This window comes from Aplysia californica, unplaced genomic scaffold, assembly GCF_000002075.1.
Source record: "Aplysia californica isolate F4 #8 unplaced genomic scaffold, AplCal3.0 scaffold00591, whole genome shotgun sequence".
NCBI lineage: Eukaryota > Metazoa > Mollusca > Gastropoda > Aplysiida > Aplysiidae > Aplysia > Aplysia californica.
The window spans coordinates 143,912-161,309 of NW_004797861.1; the positions used below are offsets into that span (position 1 = coordinate 143,912).

Sequence of the window (17,398 nt, forward strand, 5' to 3'; positions counted from 1 at the left end):
TTTCCCCGCTTTTCTTTCATGGGCAGGTTTTTTTTCAGAACTGCAGTCGGTAGTGGTAATGGAAACTATAATTATTTTATCATAAGGTTCTAATTTTAGCTTTATACAGTATTTTTTTTCGGCGCTCGCAACTGCATATTATTTATAAGGACTATTAATTGGTTCTTTTCCAATTTGTGTCTGATGCGATACTGACTTTACGAACAGACACATCCTAAAAAAATATCCCTACTTTGGAGAGACCCCAGTGAAATATTTTTAATGTACAAAGAAATTGTTCATCCTCGTTGATCCTAGCTGAACTCTCTATATGGCTATAATTTTGGACATATATATATAAGGTCTTAACTACAAATATAGCTAAAACTATTTTTAGAAAAAGTAAAGGACTGTTTTTACTACTGAAATTTTTATAATGTGTTAAAAAAAATTAGATGCTGTATACTTCAACCGTTCTGACTTGCAAAATAAAACCAAGATATGTATATTATACATAGGCTACTTGAATTAACCTGGATACAACCAACTTGAGTCCCTCGAGCTCAATGACCTTATGCAGTGCGAGTGCCGTAGTAGGCCTATTATAACTAGTATAACTTTTACTAAATTGAATGGTATTTTTTCCTCTGTTCCAGTGGGGAGGGTAGTCTTTCTACCATTGCAAACTGCTTCCCAATTCAGTGTAGGCCAAAGGTGTAGGCCAAGGTCCGTGGTGTGTGCATACTGGTGATAGACTAGTTTCTTTTTAATAGTAATAATTTGACAAAAATTATGATAATATTTTTGTGTGAGAGTGTGTGTGCGATTTATAATATATAGATCTAATTGATCTTCTTCAGAGGGTTCCGGATGAGTACTGTGGACTCGTTGCTTCTTATTTCTTATTTCTTATTTGGGACGACATGGTAGTACATGTACATCGTATTACATTACAAATAAGTTAGTTGCTTAGTAAAAAAAACAACTCTTTAAGTTCACAGCAATTTTTTGACTCAGAAATAGGGGCCAAAGTGTTCCAGCACTGAACTGTTTAATTGGTTTTCTACAGTCGGATACTCAAGCACATAATATTACATGTATTATTAATGAGATCCTTCAAAAATTACAATTTTGGAATTGGACCATAATTAGTGTTCAAATAAATTGTGGCCCAATTTCAAAAAACTAAATCAAATCCAAGAGAAAACAACTCTTCTTTTTTTTTACTTACATCTATTTCCGGTCAACTTGTACTTACTTCCGCTTTCACCTGGGAGAGGATAGTTTGAAATCAGGAATGGGAATGAGTGTAATTTTGTGTGTTTTGGAAGGTTTGTAGAATTGTAGAACGAGTTAATGTAGATGTAGTCGTTTTTGTTGTTGTAGGTGATCTTGTAGTTCCGTTTATTTAAGTCCACGATCCATTTGTAATTGTTTAGATCTAGATATAGATCTACATCCAGAGAAGAAATCCAGAAGTCTTGATGACCTAATAATAATAATAATAGTCTCTAGATGTAGATATATAGATCTAGATTTCTAGATCTAGATCTAGATCTAGATTCTATATCTAATATAGATCTAGGTCTCTAGAAATCTAGTCAGAAATGGGAAGGACTTCCGTAACGAGCGACCACCCCATCAAACACAATAAAGAAGAGGCCTAGACCTAACCCTAACCCTACCCCTACCCCTACCACTCAATTCTGGCATCTGCTCTGTCTCATAGTGGTCGCTTGTTACGGAAATCCTCCCTTGAAAGGTTATATAAGAACAGGGAAGGCCTACTTGACAAACTAACTGCAAACGGAGTGATTATTCTCTCCTGGGGTGAGGATAAACTGGATATTATTCTCACCCGGGTTGAGAATATAATTGAAACGGTAATTTTTTACTTTCACTCCCGCACACAGATGCGCTGCTTCAGGCTTCAGTTTCAGGGGTCAAACTGCGGTACTGTTTCAAGTTTGCTGCAGATCACACATAAAAAAGCCACTAAAATACTAAAACTGTCGCAAATCTAGATCTAGATTAGATATATAGATCTAGATCTAGATATTAGATTAGATATTTAGATCTAGATCTAGATCTATTATTTTCAGGAAAATTTCAAATCTAATTGTAAAATATCAAGTTATAGGTAAAAACAGGGGGGCATGGGGGCTCCCCGGGTGAGATTAAAATTATATTTTTATTTTCACCCGGGATGAGAATAACGACAGCCAACTGCAATACATCAAACGAAGTGGCTAGCCGTCTAGACTGCCAGTCTAGCCATACTTAGATCTAAGTTTGGCCCTGACTCAAAAGTACGGCTAGCCTGACAGTCTAGTCGTCCTTAAGTACGGCTAGCCTGGCTGTCTACCCGTACTTAAGTACGGCCAGTCTAGTCGTACTTATCTTAGGCCCTATTAACATTAGAAAACAGGAGGTTTAAAATACATACATGCACTGTCATTAAGGCACCTGGTCCTGGTTTCGTCTCAAATGCAAATACTTTAGGTACTGCACTCTAAAAATGTATATTTACAATTCAGTAGGCCTATTTATTGTAAATGGTCAGTATAGCCATCATATTAAGAATAAGTACGGCTAGACTGCGAGTCTAGCCGTACTTAAGTACTTAAGTACGGCTAGCTAGACTGGCAGTCTAGATCTAGCCGTCATTAAGTACGGCTAGCCTCTTCCTACATCAAATTATGGTAAAATTCAGGGGGGCATGCCCACCTCCCCTCCATATTTTTATTAGGTCCCCCCCTGAAATACCCCTACTCTTGACTTTAATGAACGAAACTACAAAATCGCTGGCTACTCTTCTCTGCTGTCTCTTGTTTGTTGTATTAATTAGATAGGAGGTTATTCCCGGCGGGGAAAACCTAACCCATGACCCGCTATTCTCACCCCTTCCCACCTTGGACATTGACAGTGGGGTAAATTTTGGCTGGATTGTACTTAACCGGACCACCCGCCTCGGCCTGTGATTACTACGCACGCCTTGCCTAACTACGCACTCGTAGTAGTTCTCTACGTGCGGACAAAAGAAGGTAGTTTCTGCCGGCGACTTCGCACACAGCGCAAGCCAGCGGCGAGGCGAAATGAGTGAGAGGTGGTGGTTGAGGGTTGGTAGGGGATTTAACTTTGGTGGACCACCGACGCCACCGTGTATCATACCAACAGTTTTGGGGGTGGGGGGGTTCAGGCCCCCTGAAAACAATAATAAAAAAAACACACAAATGCAAAAACAATAACATGAGCGGACAATGGTGTTTACATATATCAATGTAACAGTGGGGGTGTTTCAGGGGGCCCCCCCTGGCAACAATAATTTAAAAACACTCACACACATATATAAACAATAACATGAGCGGACCATGGAGCTAAGTCGGGGTAGATGTAATTAGAGTTAGAACAGGCTGATCCTTGCTTCGCAGCACTTGCCAAGTCGCGAGCTGGGCCGAGGGGGTTGCAATTATGCAAATGAGCTCTCCTGGGCATCTCTCGCCCTCCATTGTACTTTGCTGGACCAGGAGTAGGCCTAGCCTAGCAGAGTCACGAGCAAATAATAGTGGATAACGTGATTAGATTGGCTAATTAGGGTCAAGGTGTCAGGGTAGTGGGTCAAAGGGCACAGTGGCATGGTTGTGATGACTGAAAAACCCGGTAAGAGACGTCAGTCGGTTGTTTGCTGTCGAAGGGTGAGGACGTAGAAAACTGAGGAGAGTGAGTAGGGGAGCTTGGAAAGGAAGAATAGCGGGCCACTAGGCACCAGGGGCGCCATAGTGAAAGTAGTTCCGACCGGTGCTCCGGTAAAAGTACAATCTTACCTGAATTTTTACTTTCACTCGGGACTAGATCTAGATCTATCTAGAATCTAGTCAAGTTGTGATGTCCGGCTCAGGGTGCTTCCATTTTGGCAAAATCAATTTGGGAATTTCCAGATTGGGCTCTTTATGTAGTTCCCATCCCGCTTATTGTCTAGATCTATATCTATTTATAGGCTATGTTTGATGCGTGGCGAGTGACAGATATTGAGCCTAACTGCAAAACATCAAATTATGATTAAATTCAGGGGGGCAGCCCCCCCCCCCCCCCTCATATTTTTATTTGGTTAACTCTAGGGGCCAAAACCGGCGAAAAAGCACCCAATCTGGGGATTCTGAAAGGAAGTGGCCATCCTCACCCGGGATGAGAATAAAAATACGATAGTTTGTCCTGCTTTGGGGGTCAAACTGCAGTTCTGTTTCTTACAGATCACACATAAAGCCACTAAAACTGTCGCTAATCAATTATTTTTCAGAAAATTTCAAACCTAATGTAAATTATGGGTCAAAACAGGGGGACACGCCCCCTGTAACCCCCAGATTTTCTTTTACCACAGGGGATTAGTCCTAAGCACATCTATCTCGGTTAAAAGAACAATCAAATATTTCAAAAACTATTTTTTTATTTGTGACGGAAATGAAATTGATATTCATGTTCAGCGCATCAATATTTAGTAGAAAATAGACAACTGGTAGCTAAGTGTGAAATGGGAGGGAAAGTAAAAAAAAAATACAGACACTGGTGTAGATCTATATTTTTTATGTCGTTCTAGAAGTAGTTGGGCCTGCTTCAAGCGTTCCATCCCATGAGATGAAAGAGCGCTCTTACAGAATTAAAGATGGGATATGGAAAGTTACGATGCAACAAATGATCAATTACCAGGTCTTTGCTAAAACACATCTTTAATGAACAACGAATAGAATATATATAAATAATGTAAAAGTAAAGCATTTTTCGCCTCTCCAGTAAAAAATGTGTTGCTACTGACGCTAGTGCGCAGGATCCCATTCGTTGCTTACACCCTTAACAGTGACAGGCTTCTCTGCCTGCACTCAGTAAATTATGGATTATGGTTCAAGGAACAGAGAGCATGTACGAACGTAATGAGACACAAGCTCGAGACTAATGCTCTTCTTGCACTGTTCATCTGAAATGTATTTTTCTAATTTCTTTCTCTGCCTGTCTTTCCTTCTCCCACCTCGTATTGAGCATTGCAGGATTGTCTAAGGAAGCACTTGTGATCTTGAGATATCTGTCCCCGTAGAATTATGCAAATTTAGAAGGCCAAATTATGCACACAAAAAAAAGCAAAATTATGCAAAAATTATGCAAGTTACCGTAACACCATTCGCGACAGTTTTGCACTTTTTCAACATGAACAGAAAAATTGAAAACAGAACTTATCAGTATCAGTAATTTGTTGTGTATTTGGAAAAGAAAACAATACACATCAGTAAAAAAACAAAAAAAAACAAAAACAAAACCCAAAAATAATCATCTCTAACTTTCAGCTGTAGATCTAGATCTACTATAGAGGAAAGAAAAATGTAAAAAAAAAAAAAAAAAAAGGACATCTGGACCTCTGATGCTGGCACATTACTAAAACCAGGGACACCTGTCAAACATGAAACATCAGCAGACATGAGAACAACAACTTTTGATGGATTGAAAAATTGAACATGCTCAAGGAACAAAATTACAACCCATAACAAAGATCTTCTAACAAGGGAAATAACCAACTTTTCACTTAAATGAGAGTTATTATGGTGATTACGTCCCTTTAGTCACTTGGCGAGGCGTAAATTCATTGTTTTGTGAAAATAAAAGGAAAAAAAACATGAAAAAACGCAGATAATCCAAAATTATGCAAATGTTGCAGATTTACGCGAAAAAAACGCGGCCGCGCCGCACAATCGCATAATCCTACGGGGACAGAGATATTCCCATGCCACTTTGGTTGGTGTTTTTTTCCCTGCAGGCACGTTTTCATTTACACGGTTTAGTTTTGCCTGTTGTGTTTTTTTACTTTGTTGTTGTTTTAGTTTTAGTTATGTTTTACGGCGCTCGCAACTGCATAAGCTCATATGAGCGCCAAGGGGTGGATGTCAACAGAGAAGTCCAAACGGGGATCAGGCTTACTCTGCTCACCTCTCTAGCTTCAACAGCATAGTCTGCTTCGACTGTCAAGGCACCCCGGAAATAGCAGTTCTCATGAGAGTGACAAACATTCCGAAGAAGTAGAGTGAGAAGGATGACAATAAGGATGAGGAAAGAAAAGCAGCAGTTCCCCCTATATGTTGGTCCGGCACCGTATGAGCGTGACATTGATAAATCAGCTCATTTACAATTCTACAGTGTGTAAGAACATGTTTATATCCTCCCCTTTGGGAATGACCTGAAGACACAATTCAGTCAGTATCACTGCCGGAGGGGAGGGGAGGGGGGGGGGGGGATTACTTTGTCATCAGTGCTGTGGTACTTTACATGGTTGAAATAAACATTCAATTCATTCTTAGTGAAATTGAACCCTGCATGTTATTGCATTCTTGTGGTCAACACAAAGAGGTTCTAACCACCCAATGTAATAAGAAAAAAGGTGCAAAATGACATATTAGCTGGTGTGTGTTTGAACACATTTTATCTAATCCTTAAATAATCAATGGACCGTTGAGCTTGACCAAAATTTCAACTGGAATGTTAGTCCGTTATTCACTTGGGCCATTTTTTTGAAAATTTATTTGTGTGTCTAATTGGTTTGTCCCCTGACTGGGCCACATATAATAAAGCCAAACTTACATTATAATTTAATACAAATAAACGATCAAAACTCCTCATTCGAAAATCAGTGGTACTCAGTTGAAAAAACATGATGTCATTAGAAATTTTCCTTCGCACTGTTTGTCACAATGAAATAAAGGAAAAGAGCCACTCCTGATACTTGTTCCTTTTGAAAACGGCCAAAGTGTTGAGTATCATACAATGAATGAAAGATGGCTGAAAGATTTTTTGATGTGATGATTTTTATTGCAAAGAGGTATCTTTTTCTTTCTTTTAGGATAATGGATCTAAATATGCAGGACAGCAAGGGACTAAAAATGAGGCCTGCTGATTTTGGAAATCGCCTCACCTTGAAGAAAACTACTATAGCAGTCAAAAAAGACAATGCGTCTGGAGATGATGAATTTGACAAAAAAGAGTTGAACAAAGAAACAGTAGCGTCTCATCTTGGTGCCGACACAAATAATACACCAAAAGAGTGTTTAAAAGACAATACTGCAAAGACAGCCCTTTTTGCTTCGAACCATGAAAAGAAAGACATGCCGATGGGTGTGAGACCCAAAGAGTCTGACAACATGTGGGTACGACGTGATGAGAAATCAATACCAGGGAACATGCAGAAACAAGATGGAGGTTCCAGAGTTCAGCAATATCATAAGGTGGTTCCTCCAAAGCCTACAACAGATACAAAAACAGTTCAGAAAATCTCAAAGCAGCCTGAAAGTGACCTATTGAAGATTACTCCCTCGGAAAGTAAGACTGAAAGGAATGAGGAAGCAAAATCTAAGACTGGGGCAAACTATGCAAATGATGTGAGGCCAAAGGAAAGTTCTGCGAAGGAACTGTCAAAGTCCTCGATGAAGCAGTCACATCATAGGGATGATAGTGGACCTACAATTGGTCTCAAAAGTGATGATCATGGACTTAAGATTAAATCTGGAGTGTCTGTACCACAAAGAATAGATGTGGCTCATTTGCTGAAGCAAAAGGACTCTTTTGAAATTGAACTACAGCAGATTCAGGTAATTGCTCTTTCTTTGTTGGGGAAGGGGGGGGGGTTGTTGTTTTTTTCAATTTTATCTGAGAGTATTCATGTACATTATTTAAACTGTTTTTCTTGAGACCCCTTGTAAAAAATGCATTTTCTTCCTTTACCATGGAATGCTCAAAAACTTAAAGGAAATGAGGAAAGATTTCTTTGCCCTTCGGTGATTAAAAAATATTACTGTTGTATTTTTTTTTTAGAACTTTGGCATTTAAATTTTAATGAACATCATCACTTATATTGATTGATAGCGTTTGTTTTGAAAATCTGCTCTTCGGTTTGCAAGTTTTGATGAATAAAGTTTTTAAAATTTTCTTCTCTTTGTATTGAGTGAGCAACTTATTTTAGCAATATCCTAAAGTATTCATCACAGTCTGGGAACCTCCTAAATAAAGTACTTGAGATCTTGCCTCTTTTGAATTCATCTTGAGTCCCTAGCTGGTTTGTTCACCTTCCTGCTAATTTTATTTTTTATTTCTGAACCTGAAAGATTTTGCTTCCCTAAAGGTTTTTAATTGTTTGTGTAGAACTATACGTGAAAGCAAATACATTTTTTTCTGTGACAGTGCAAGCAGCAGCTTACATTTGTGTAAAAGATTCTTCATTATGATAAAATAATGTCTCATGTTTATTCTTATTCTCTTCAATACAGTCGAGACTGAAAGGAATTAAACTTGACTGTCTTCCAGACAATGGAAAGCGCATTATTGACTCTATAGAAGCGAAAAAGCAGAATATCAGAAAGATTGATCAACAGATTGAAGTATACATGTCCAGTGGTAAGATTTTTCTGTTTGCTTTGTTCTTTGCGTAACTTCCTTAAATTTTATTCGAAACTTGAAGAATTAAAAAAATTCCTGTATTATGTTAGATGAGGATTACTTGGTAAAAGGAGCTGAAGCATTGATGGTCCTGCTCATAATAAACGTGCAGAAAAGTTTGTGTTGTGTGTGGGGGGGGGGGGGGGGGGGGGGGGGTAATCATTCTGTCTTTGGCAAAATTAAGATGGATAGATTGTCAGTTTGGGGTCTGTTGAATTTATTTTTTCGCGGTAAATGGCTCATGCTTGTGGAACTTGCACATGTGTTCTGTTATGATAAATGAATGCACTATTTGACTTGAATTTTATATTTGTCTTTTCTTTGCCCCGTAGCCAAACAATCCCAAGGTGTTGGCCAAAGTGGAGCAGTACCCATGAAAAATTCAGGTGATGGTGCTAAAGTTTCAGACAGGTCAACATCTGCTGTGGACACTCAGGTTAACAGAGTTCCTGTCTCCCGTGTCATGGTAAGTGTGTTGAAAGGGAACTGTTTTGAGTTTTGTCTGTATTGTAAACTGTTTGTTGAGTTAATTTTTCTCTTTGTGTCACAAGCTCTTAAAGTTTAGGGTCACAGTCATATCCTGTGCTTGGCTGAAGAGTGCCACTCACAGCACCGAATCAGCGGTCGTTTAGTTTCGCCAGGCTGTAGGCTGCTAGGTCAGCGTGACTGGGGTCAGCTGCCGGTCAGTCTACCTTTGCTCACTCCACGTGCGGGGTTACATACCACGGCAATTTTACACAGTTTTGTTTCAACGCTCACGAATGAAAGCAGGGCTATCAATATACCCTTAATGTTCCATTTTTGAGTTTCTACTTTCAATGTACAGTTTGTGAAAACGCAACGAAGATATCTAGTATAGTTTTTTTTAACTGCATGTGATCAAATACAGCTGTTTTATATGTGGTAATTAAGGCAATATACACCAAATTAAAAGTTATGTAACTACCAAAGTGCCGGATAAAATTCACTAAAATTTGCTCTGAATAAAGACAATTAATGTGGGTATCTACTTACCAAAGGACATCATTGTTGGAAGATTAGTAATCCACATTTTTGCATTTTCGTTCAACAGCCAAATTCGTCGGGCTTGTGATGAAATTCACATTACAGTATCTTTCATTAAATGAATGACCCAGATCTCTTTACACATTTAGTATGGTAGATCTATACGCTTATCTATGGCGCTGTGGTTGTTTTCTGGGTGCCTGCAGCCTCGATGCGCAGTGAAGGTGCTCTCTGGAGCAAATGTGCGTTCATAGCATATCGTAGTTTTTCTGTATTGTTTACGATGCATTGATCCCACTTTTCAATTTTTAAAATAGACTGGTGACTGCTTTCGGTTCCTTGTACTCCCAGCAGGCCCAAGACAAAGCCGTGTTGTGTTATGGATGGAATGCAGTGTTGTTCTAAAATGCGCTATTTGGGGATTTTCTTTTTTGGTAAATGTCTTCTGTACAGCTTCGTGTACATGTATATTGCTGTCTGAATTCGTGGAACAGAGGTTTTCGGAATAGGTGCACTGTGTGAGATGTCATTATGAACGTGTTAGAAATGAATCACGGGCAAATGGATTCTACCTAATATCGTAACACGGTTCAGTCAACAAAGATGAAATTTATACACAGTAAGCACAAATATGTCTGCCTTTCATAGAAACAACAATCTATGAAATTAACGGAGAACTTAAAACAGCATAGAATCCAGTATACACAGTTGCACAGGCCAAATAGCAAGGCTCTGGATGAGAATCAGATGTAAGCAACTTAAAATTGCAATATTCTTCAAACAATTATGAAAATTATACACATAAAGCACAAATATGTAATCAGTGCATGTACCAAAATTTGTTGAGATTGAGCCGGCATTTTGGAAATTAAAAGTGAATTAAGTGCAGCACACACATATTAAATTCGATGAAATTTAGAACATTTTGCACACACTGTAACATTGGCAAATATCGTCGCATTGAGATCGTGTTTTCGCAGACTGAGAAGGGGGAATCTTGCTCTTTTCTTATTGTATGGGATAATTCATGGTTAGAGTGCGGATACTGCCAATAATTAGTGTCAGAAGTGTCGATCACGCCATGACCTGCCTGCCTCTAACTGATGCGCAACGGAGCGGCCAGTGACCCCCACGTGACCCGGCACGGAGTGGTTCGGATTTAATGACTTCCAGATGTCGCTGGCCTGGGAAACTAAGAGGCACAATTTCGGCCAGTTTTCGGCGCTGTGCAGTATCACTAATTTGTCCCATTTCTCTCCCGTCCCATGCTATTGTTGTTGTTTCTGTCTTATTCCATTTGTTCTAGCAATATTATATACTACATATGACTGTTGTTGTGTTGATGTGCTTCTTGTTATCTTAACAATTAATTTTAATGGTTGCATCTTTTTATGTATATGAATGTAAATTCATTTTGTAAAGGCAGAGTATGAAATATGGTAAAAAAGAAATGGATCTATAGTTAGAATGTTCTGTGATTTATTTTGGATTAAAAGATTATTTTATTGATGCTGGAATTAAGTGATCATCAGTATGTTCAACGGCTAGAGTAGTGACAGAAGTAGCCTAATAATTCTGAATGTATATTCAAAGATAAATATTTCAACGTTTAATTCCTAGCGGATATTGATTATTTATTTGAACGCTATTTTGTTAGTGTCGAAACTAAACTGTTTTAGATGTTTTAGGAAAAATTGATTTTTTGTAGGATTGATCAACTAGCTTAGCCACCTGCAAATCAGGCACTGAAAATATCAGGGTTTAACTTCTATCTTTTTGATAGAATTAATTTCACTGTTTCAGAATCATCTTGTTACAGTATCAGGTCAGTTCCCAGTGTAATGTCAGATCAACTGAAAAGAAATAAAGTTCTGCGTCTGAGATATACTGGGAAAGCTTTAAATTTCATTTTAATTGTTTTCAACTGATACTTTTCAGGAACCAGTTCCTCACAGTGGAAATGACCTGAAAACTGTCAGCAGTTCATCCAGGCATAAAGTGATACATCCACCTCAGCTGGGTACTCAAGGCAAGCAGGTCATTGTTGTAAAGAAAGGGGATGCATCCGCTGCAAGTGTTCAGGGGAAGCAAGTATTTGTTGTGAAAAAAGGGCCATCATCTCAGGTCCAGATGTCCAACTCAGGTGTTTTGCCGAGTGCTCATGGCAGTAGTGGTGGTGTCAGTATGGCTCCAGGGCCACAGAGGCAGGCCATTCTAGTGCAGCAAAGCGTCCCACATCTCAGTCACCTACCGTTGCACCTACAGCAGTTCTTTGCAGGTAATAGTTATGTTGTCTCAGGGTTGTTTTTGTGTTTCACACAAAGGTTGTTGTCTAATTTTTATCACCAGGTGTAACTATTCAAGTTGTCTTTTCAGACCTGCCACTCCTCCCTCTTTTTCCCCCCCCCAAATCTCAAGCATTGCGATTTTTCAAGATTTTGATTGTGTATATCTTGACTTTTTCGTTTCATCAACTGCGCCTATTTTTTAAAAAAAAGAAGCCTTTTCTGCCTTCTGTTTGGATGGAAGCACAGGCTTGAATATTTATCAGCAGGAACTATGAACATTATTTTCTAAAATATCGATGTAGTATCAATTTGACATTCTGACTTGGATATTCTTAAGATCTACTTTTGCTGCAGCTGCACCTGATTATGGCCTAGTAACTGGTACAATTATAACATGTGTATGTGTTGCTTTATAAACAAGCTTTGTACGAGTTCTGGTTAGTCGGACCCATCATCAAAACCTGTCAGTGAAACTGTTTCAGGCGTGAGTTAACATCATGTGACATGACTTCTTGTGAGTACTGCATGTGTCGGGAATTGCAGGTTATCAGGGTCAACAAAGTTCATTCACAGTGGTTGAATTGTCTTTTGGCACTTATCGGACACCCTGGGGAGTGTCTGTGCAAGATACTGCGGTGAGGAATGGCGTGTGTGTATATATACAATCAGAGTCATACCTTGTTAGTGTATGAAGTCGTATTCGTCGCTGATCGTGATTGTTTTTTACGCCAGTTCCTGATTTCCCCTCCCAAGACCCTGACCTTGAAAGTTTCATAGAGTCGCAGGTCTGTTTTTATAGATGTTGTCCATTAGATGTCAGAATCTTTCTTGTTCTTGCCTCACATTTCTTTATTACGTATGTTTTTATTTGGTGCCAAATAAAGATGTTGGAAGCCTAGTTTATTGTCTCTTTGGCTTTTAGTGTGAATGCAGAACAGTTAAAAGTTTTGTTACTACAAAAAAAATCATCAATTTGAAAAGGTTTTTGTTATGTGAAGGTACAGCATCATTTCTTTAAAAACTCATAATTTCATTTTTGATCGGTCTCTTTCTTTTATTCTTCTTTTTGTCAGCAAACCCTCAGGCAATGACTTTGTATGGAGGTAGGATGACAGCTCAGAGGCTCCGAGAAGTTGGATCAATTACCACAGAGGCCATTGACAAACTGCATAAGTATGTGATCAGTATTTAGATCATTCTGGTCTACTTTGTTGGCCCACTTGACCTATGGTGACCTTGATTTCAAGCATACTCAATGAGAATGATAATGTGCCTTGTTCACAATACAATGGAATCTGCTTAAACGGAACATGGTTAATCTGATAACAGTGGTGTACCAAAAGAAAATGAATTCTCCCAATTTTTGCTTCTTTGTAAGAAAACAATCGATTAGCTGAAATGCTCTAAACCAAAAGAGTCTCAAGGTTTGTGTCGTCATAGTCTTCACTAACAATCCTCAAATAGTGCAAAGCATTGAGACTTACTCATACGGGGCGGCTGTCTTGGTTGAGACGTACAGTGTTTGCCTCTCATTTAATAGGTCCTGGGATTGAAACCTGGCGCAGAAAAATTTCCTTGTCTAAAATTTTCCACTTTCTCCTCTTGTTCGGTTCTCTTGTCCTGTTCTGTTACCAGCTTTCATAAGCTTTCTTTTTCGCTTCTCTTTCTACTCTTTTGTCTGTTTTGTGTGACTCTGGTAGATTAAGCTAGCTAACATCAAGTACAACGAGTACAGTTGCCATTCAATTTGCAGTTACTGAAGGAGGTAGATGAGGAAAAAAGATTCAAATAGTAAAATTGCAGCAAGCGTGACATTCCCAACTCTATGCTTTGGACAATCATCGCTATCTGAGCAATCGACTCTTAAACCAAAGAAAATCCAGCAGACCCACAGATTTCAGTTTCAGTAGACTCCACTGCACGTGACACATACATAAGGGTCTAAATAGCAGGAAATCTCACTTGTCCATTTTCTGAGTAGGATTTTTGCTTTCATTGTGGGCATGTCACTTGGTGTTGTTGACTTCACATGGTTTAATTTGACTGGCATTTACCCTGTCTCTTTTGGGGTAAGTAAAGTTCTCATTGTTGTTTTTATGCCGTACTTACTGAAAATACTTTCAGTGTGTGTCAAAGGCCACTCTTAAAAGTTAAAATTAGGGTGCAAGCTCTGACAAGTACGTGAAAAAATGAAAATATTGTAAAAATCATAAGTTGCGTGTAATTTACCATTTATTTGCTTTAATTTTTAAAAGTCCTCATGCTGTTTCAGATACTCCTGTCTTATTATTTATTGTAGACTTAGTTCTTTAAAATCTGTGTCTATGTACACATTTCAGATAACTTCAGATTTCTTTTAGATTTTTGATGCTTTTGAATTGCAGCTTGTCTATATTCCATTGCAATGTTTAAACAGATAAAGGATCAGCATTCTCTTTCTTTTTTCATTTGCAGACAACTTGAGACCTGCCCTAGTGATGAGACTGAAACACCTGACCCAGCTGGTTTAAATGTCACACTCATGCCACATCAACGGCATGCCTTGGCCTGGCTCTCGTGGAGAGAACAACAACACCCACCTGGGGGTATTCTTGGTAATTCTGCTGGAAGATTTCTTCTTCCTTTCCCCTCATCTGCCCCATCCCTTTCCAGCTCCTAGGTATTATGATGTTAGTAAACAGTTTTTATTCTTGAATCTATTCATATTTTTACTTTACAACCACTTGCAAAAATATGTATTTCTTGAGCTGTTTGAAAGCACCTCTGGTCGGTCATATTTTGTTTCAATCTGCTGTCTTGCTTTTACTATACAACAAAGATTCTGCAAATATTTTTTTCTTTCATTCTGTGTGTGCCTGTTTCTGTAATAATCCTTTTTTAAATATGTTTTTGCTACCCAGATGTAACATTTGCTTTACAATTAAGACTTTGTACAGTTCAAGAATACCGTTTTATCATTGACTTCCACAATTTGCTAACTGCCATAGAATGTTGAAAATGGTAGCAAAACTTCCTGTTTATCGAGTGGCTGGCAGATGCTGTGGTGTGGTAGCTCCTACTTTGCTATCATACATCTATCATCCTCATCTCTCCTTTTTTGTGTTTATTACTGTCTTGTAACAACATCTCTAATCTTCGGTGATTATATAACCCTATTGTATCGCAAATTACATAATAGTTGTACTAAAACGAAAAAAACTTGCTGTTTAATAATGAGGCTCTTTAATTTAAAGTTGGTGTCTGACAAGTGTTTTTGTAGTGTGGTCCTTTTTATTTGATTTTTAAAATTCAGCATATCAGGTTTTTTACCATGTGTTGTTGCTGTGCATATAATGTGATGTTAATGAGAAAGTGTCTTAGCTCAAACATACACTTTCAGTTCTTCTGACCTTTTTATATTGATGTGTGAGAGCAACTGGTGTGCTGTGATATTATTTTGACATACTAACAAGCCAAGTATTTTTTTTTTTTAAATCACAGCTGATGACATGGGTCTTGGGAAGACGCTGACAACAATTTCTCATATTTTGAGATTAAAGCAAGCAAGGGAAGAAGCAACTGATGATGAGTGGCAAAGCAGAGACAAGGAAGTTGAAAAATGTAAGAGTGAATAGTTATGCTATATATTTTGACTTGTAAAGTACACTCAACCATGAGCATTATGACTTTTTAATGAGTTAAAAAGAGACCACTTTCCATAGCAGTGTCTAGGAGATTACACTAAAGTTGATTTAAATGCACATAGAATAATGGCCGACATAAGTTATTTGCATGAGTGTAGGGCTGGTCTAAATGTGATTAGTTGTAATCATAACTTCAAAGTTTCAATGCATTTTGAAGGGAAGAAATGTCAATCTTTCCTCTCTTACTTCAAAGTGGCTTTGCTTATTGGATTTCCCTTATACCATATGAGCCATCCTCAAAAAATGGAACCCTAAAATGTTACATAGGTGCTGAAAGTGAAAATCCAATCATTGGACTTGGAGTACTTTCAAACTGACATTGAAAACCGAAAGTTAAAGAAAAAGTAAAGTTTTAAGGCTGTAAGTTGTTTTGAAATGCATATGCTGAGAAAAAAAATAACGAAACGTTCAGTGGTGTCTGATGTGATGGGCGACACACATAACTGTACTACATTCATATGGTTTTATCTGTAGATGACCAGATATATAATATTAATATGTAAAAATGACCATCTGTTAACCTCGTATACAATAAAATATTGTCTCATGTGGAGAATATACAGGTTATGTCTGTATGAATGTGTTTCATCCATCACGTCCAACACTTACAAGTTTTGTAGTGTAGAGAGAACTTATGATTATTTCTCCTAGGCAAGGCAAGGCTTTCCTTCTTTCTCAGCATCAAAATATATCATAATCGAATCTAGATGCAGAAGTGACTATAAAGAAATTAGACTATTAAGTAACGCATGAAGTGTTGGTTGTGATGATGACACATGATCATGTGTCACCATCATGTCCAATACTAAATTGAAAAAAGAATTATCTCTGTAGTACAGAAGAACTTTGTGATAATTGTTCTCAAGGCTCAAAGTTGGCTTAGTGTTATCATTAGTGTCAATATATTCTGTTAATCACATTGTAAGTATTTGAGTGTTCAAAACTTAAATGCACCAAGGTGTTGGATGTGATGATGGCCCCAACTTTCATGCAAGTCTCCATTCTCTTATAATCAGTTATGATTAATTGTGCTGAGGACCAGATAGACGGAGGAAAAATACTTTTCTTTAAAAAATATTTTTTTATTGTGTTAATATTTGGAAAAAAAACCCAACTAATTTACCTTGATTTTTCCTTTGTTTTCATTATGTTGAAATGGCATTTGATTTATTTAGGGTTTTCCCCCTGTTTTTTTCTGTTGCAGTAAACAAAGCTATAAAGAAGTCAAAGGCTACACTCATTATTGCACCAGCATCATTAATTCATCAGTGGGGTAAAGAAATTGAGCGCCGTTGTCGGAGAGGCTCACTGAAATTTCATCTGTACCATGGTCCAACCAGGGAAACAAATATTAAAAGGTAGACATTTTGTTGTTTTTTCCTGTAAGTTTTTTAATACAGGGTTGTCTTACTTATAAAACTTTGTTACCTTGATGATGATTACTCAGAAGGGTTTGAATATTTTTTCACAGATTTAAGTGAAATCTTGTCCCAAGCTCCTTTGTTCTACTGGCCCCTAGATTTTCATGGTTTTGATGTTTTTGTTTCCCCCACTTTAACATCAGCAGAGCTTTGCCTTTTCCATTTTCGAAAATGTTATTATTTCTTTATCCTATCTTATGATAATATCTCTCCCCTAAGTATCTCTACTTAAAATCTCATAAACATACTTTTGCTGATAACGAAAGCGCTGTGCCTTTTTTAAAATTAAAAAAAAAAAAATTATTTGTGCTAAGAGCATTGAGCACTCGACTGCTGGAGGCGCCCCCTCCTCATCCTGAACTTAATTGATCAAGGGCTGTAAATGGGCTCTGTGGTTTGGTCTGCTCTTTCAGTGTTTTGATTGTCTCAGTGTTTTGATTGTCTTTCTCTGTTTCTGGCAGAGCATGATTGTTTATATACTGACTTGTTGCAAACTACAGCCCAAAAATACTTTGAATTTGATTTTTCATGAAGTAAGGAAATATTGTGTTTTTGA

General features: G+C 38.0%; 1 protein-coding gene across 1 annotated transcript in view; it reads left to right on the forward strand.

Moving 5' to 3' along the window:
• Nucleotides 1–1,172: 1,172 nt before the first annotated feature.
• LOC101849956 (transcription termination factor 2) overlaps nucleotides 1,173–17,398 on the forward strand; it is a 30,060-nt gene continuing 13,834 nt past the window's right edge. Inside the window, exons 1-9 of the mRNA XM_005107307.3 lie at nucleotides 1,173–1,310; nucleotides 6,857–7,601; nucleotides 8,277–8,403; nucleotides 8,778–8,911; nucleotides 11,389–11,728; nucleotides 12,812–12,911; nucleotides 14,193–14,332; nucleotides 15,219–15,338; nucleotides 16,626–16,779. Of these exons, the coding sequence (XP_005107364.1) occupies nucleotides 6,861–7,601; nucleotides 8,277–8,403; nucleotides 8,778–8,911; nucleotides 11,389–11,728; nucleotides 12,812–12,911; nucleotides 14,193–14,332; nucleotides 15,219–15,338; nucleotides 16,626–16,779 (1,856 nt within the window). The 5' untranslated portion in view covers nucleotides 1,173–1,310; nucleotides 6,857–6,860. The remainder of the gene's footprint in view (nucleotides 1,311–6,856; nucleotides 7,602–8,276; nucleotides 8,404–8,777; nucleotides 8,912–11,388; nucleotides 11,729–12,811; nucleotides 12,912–14,192; nucleotides 14,333–15,218; nucleotides 15,339–16,625; nucleotides 16,780–17,398) is intronic.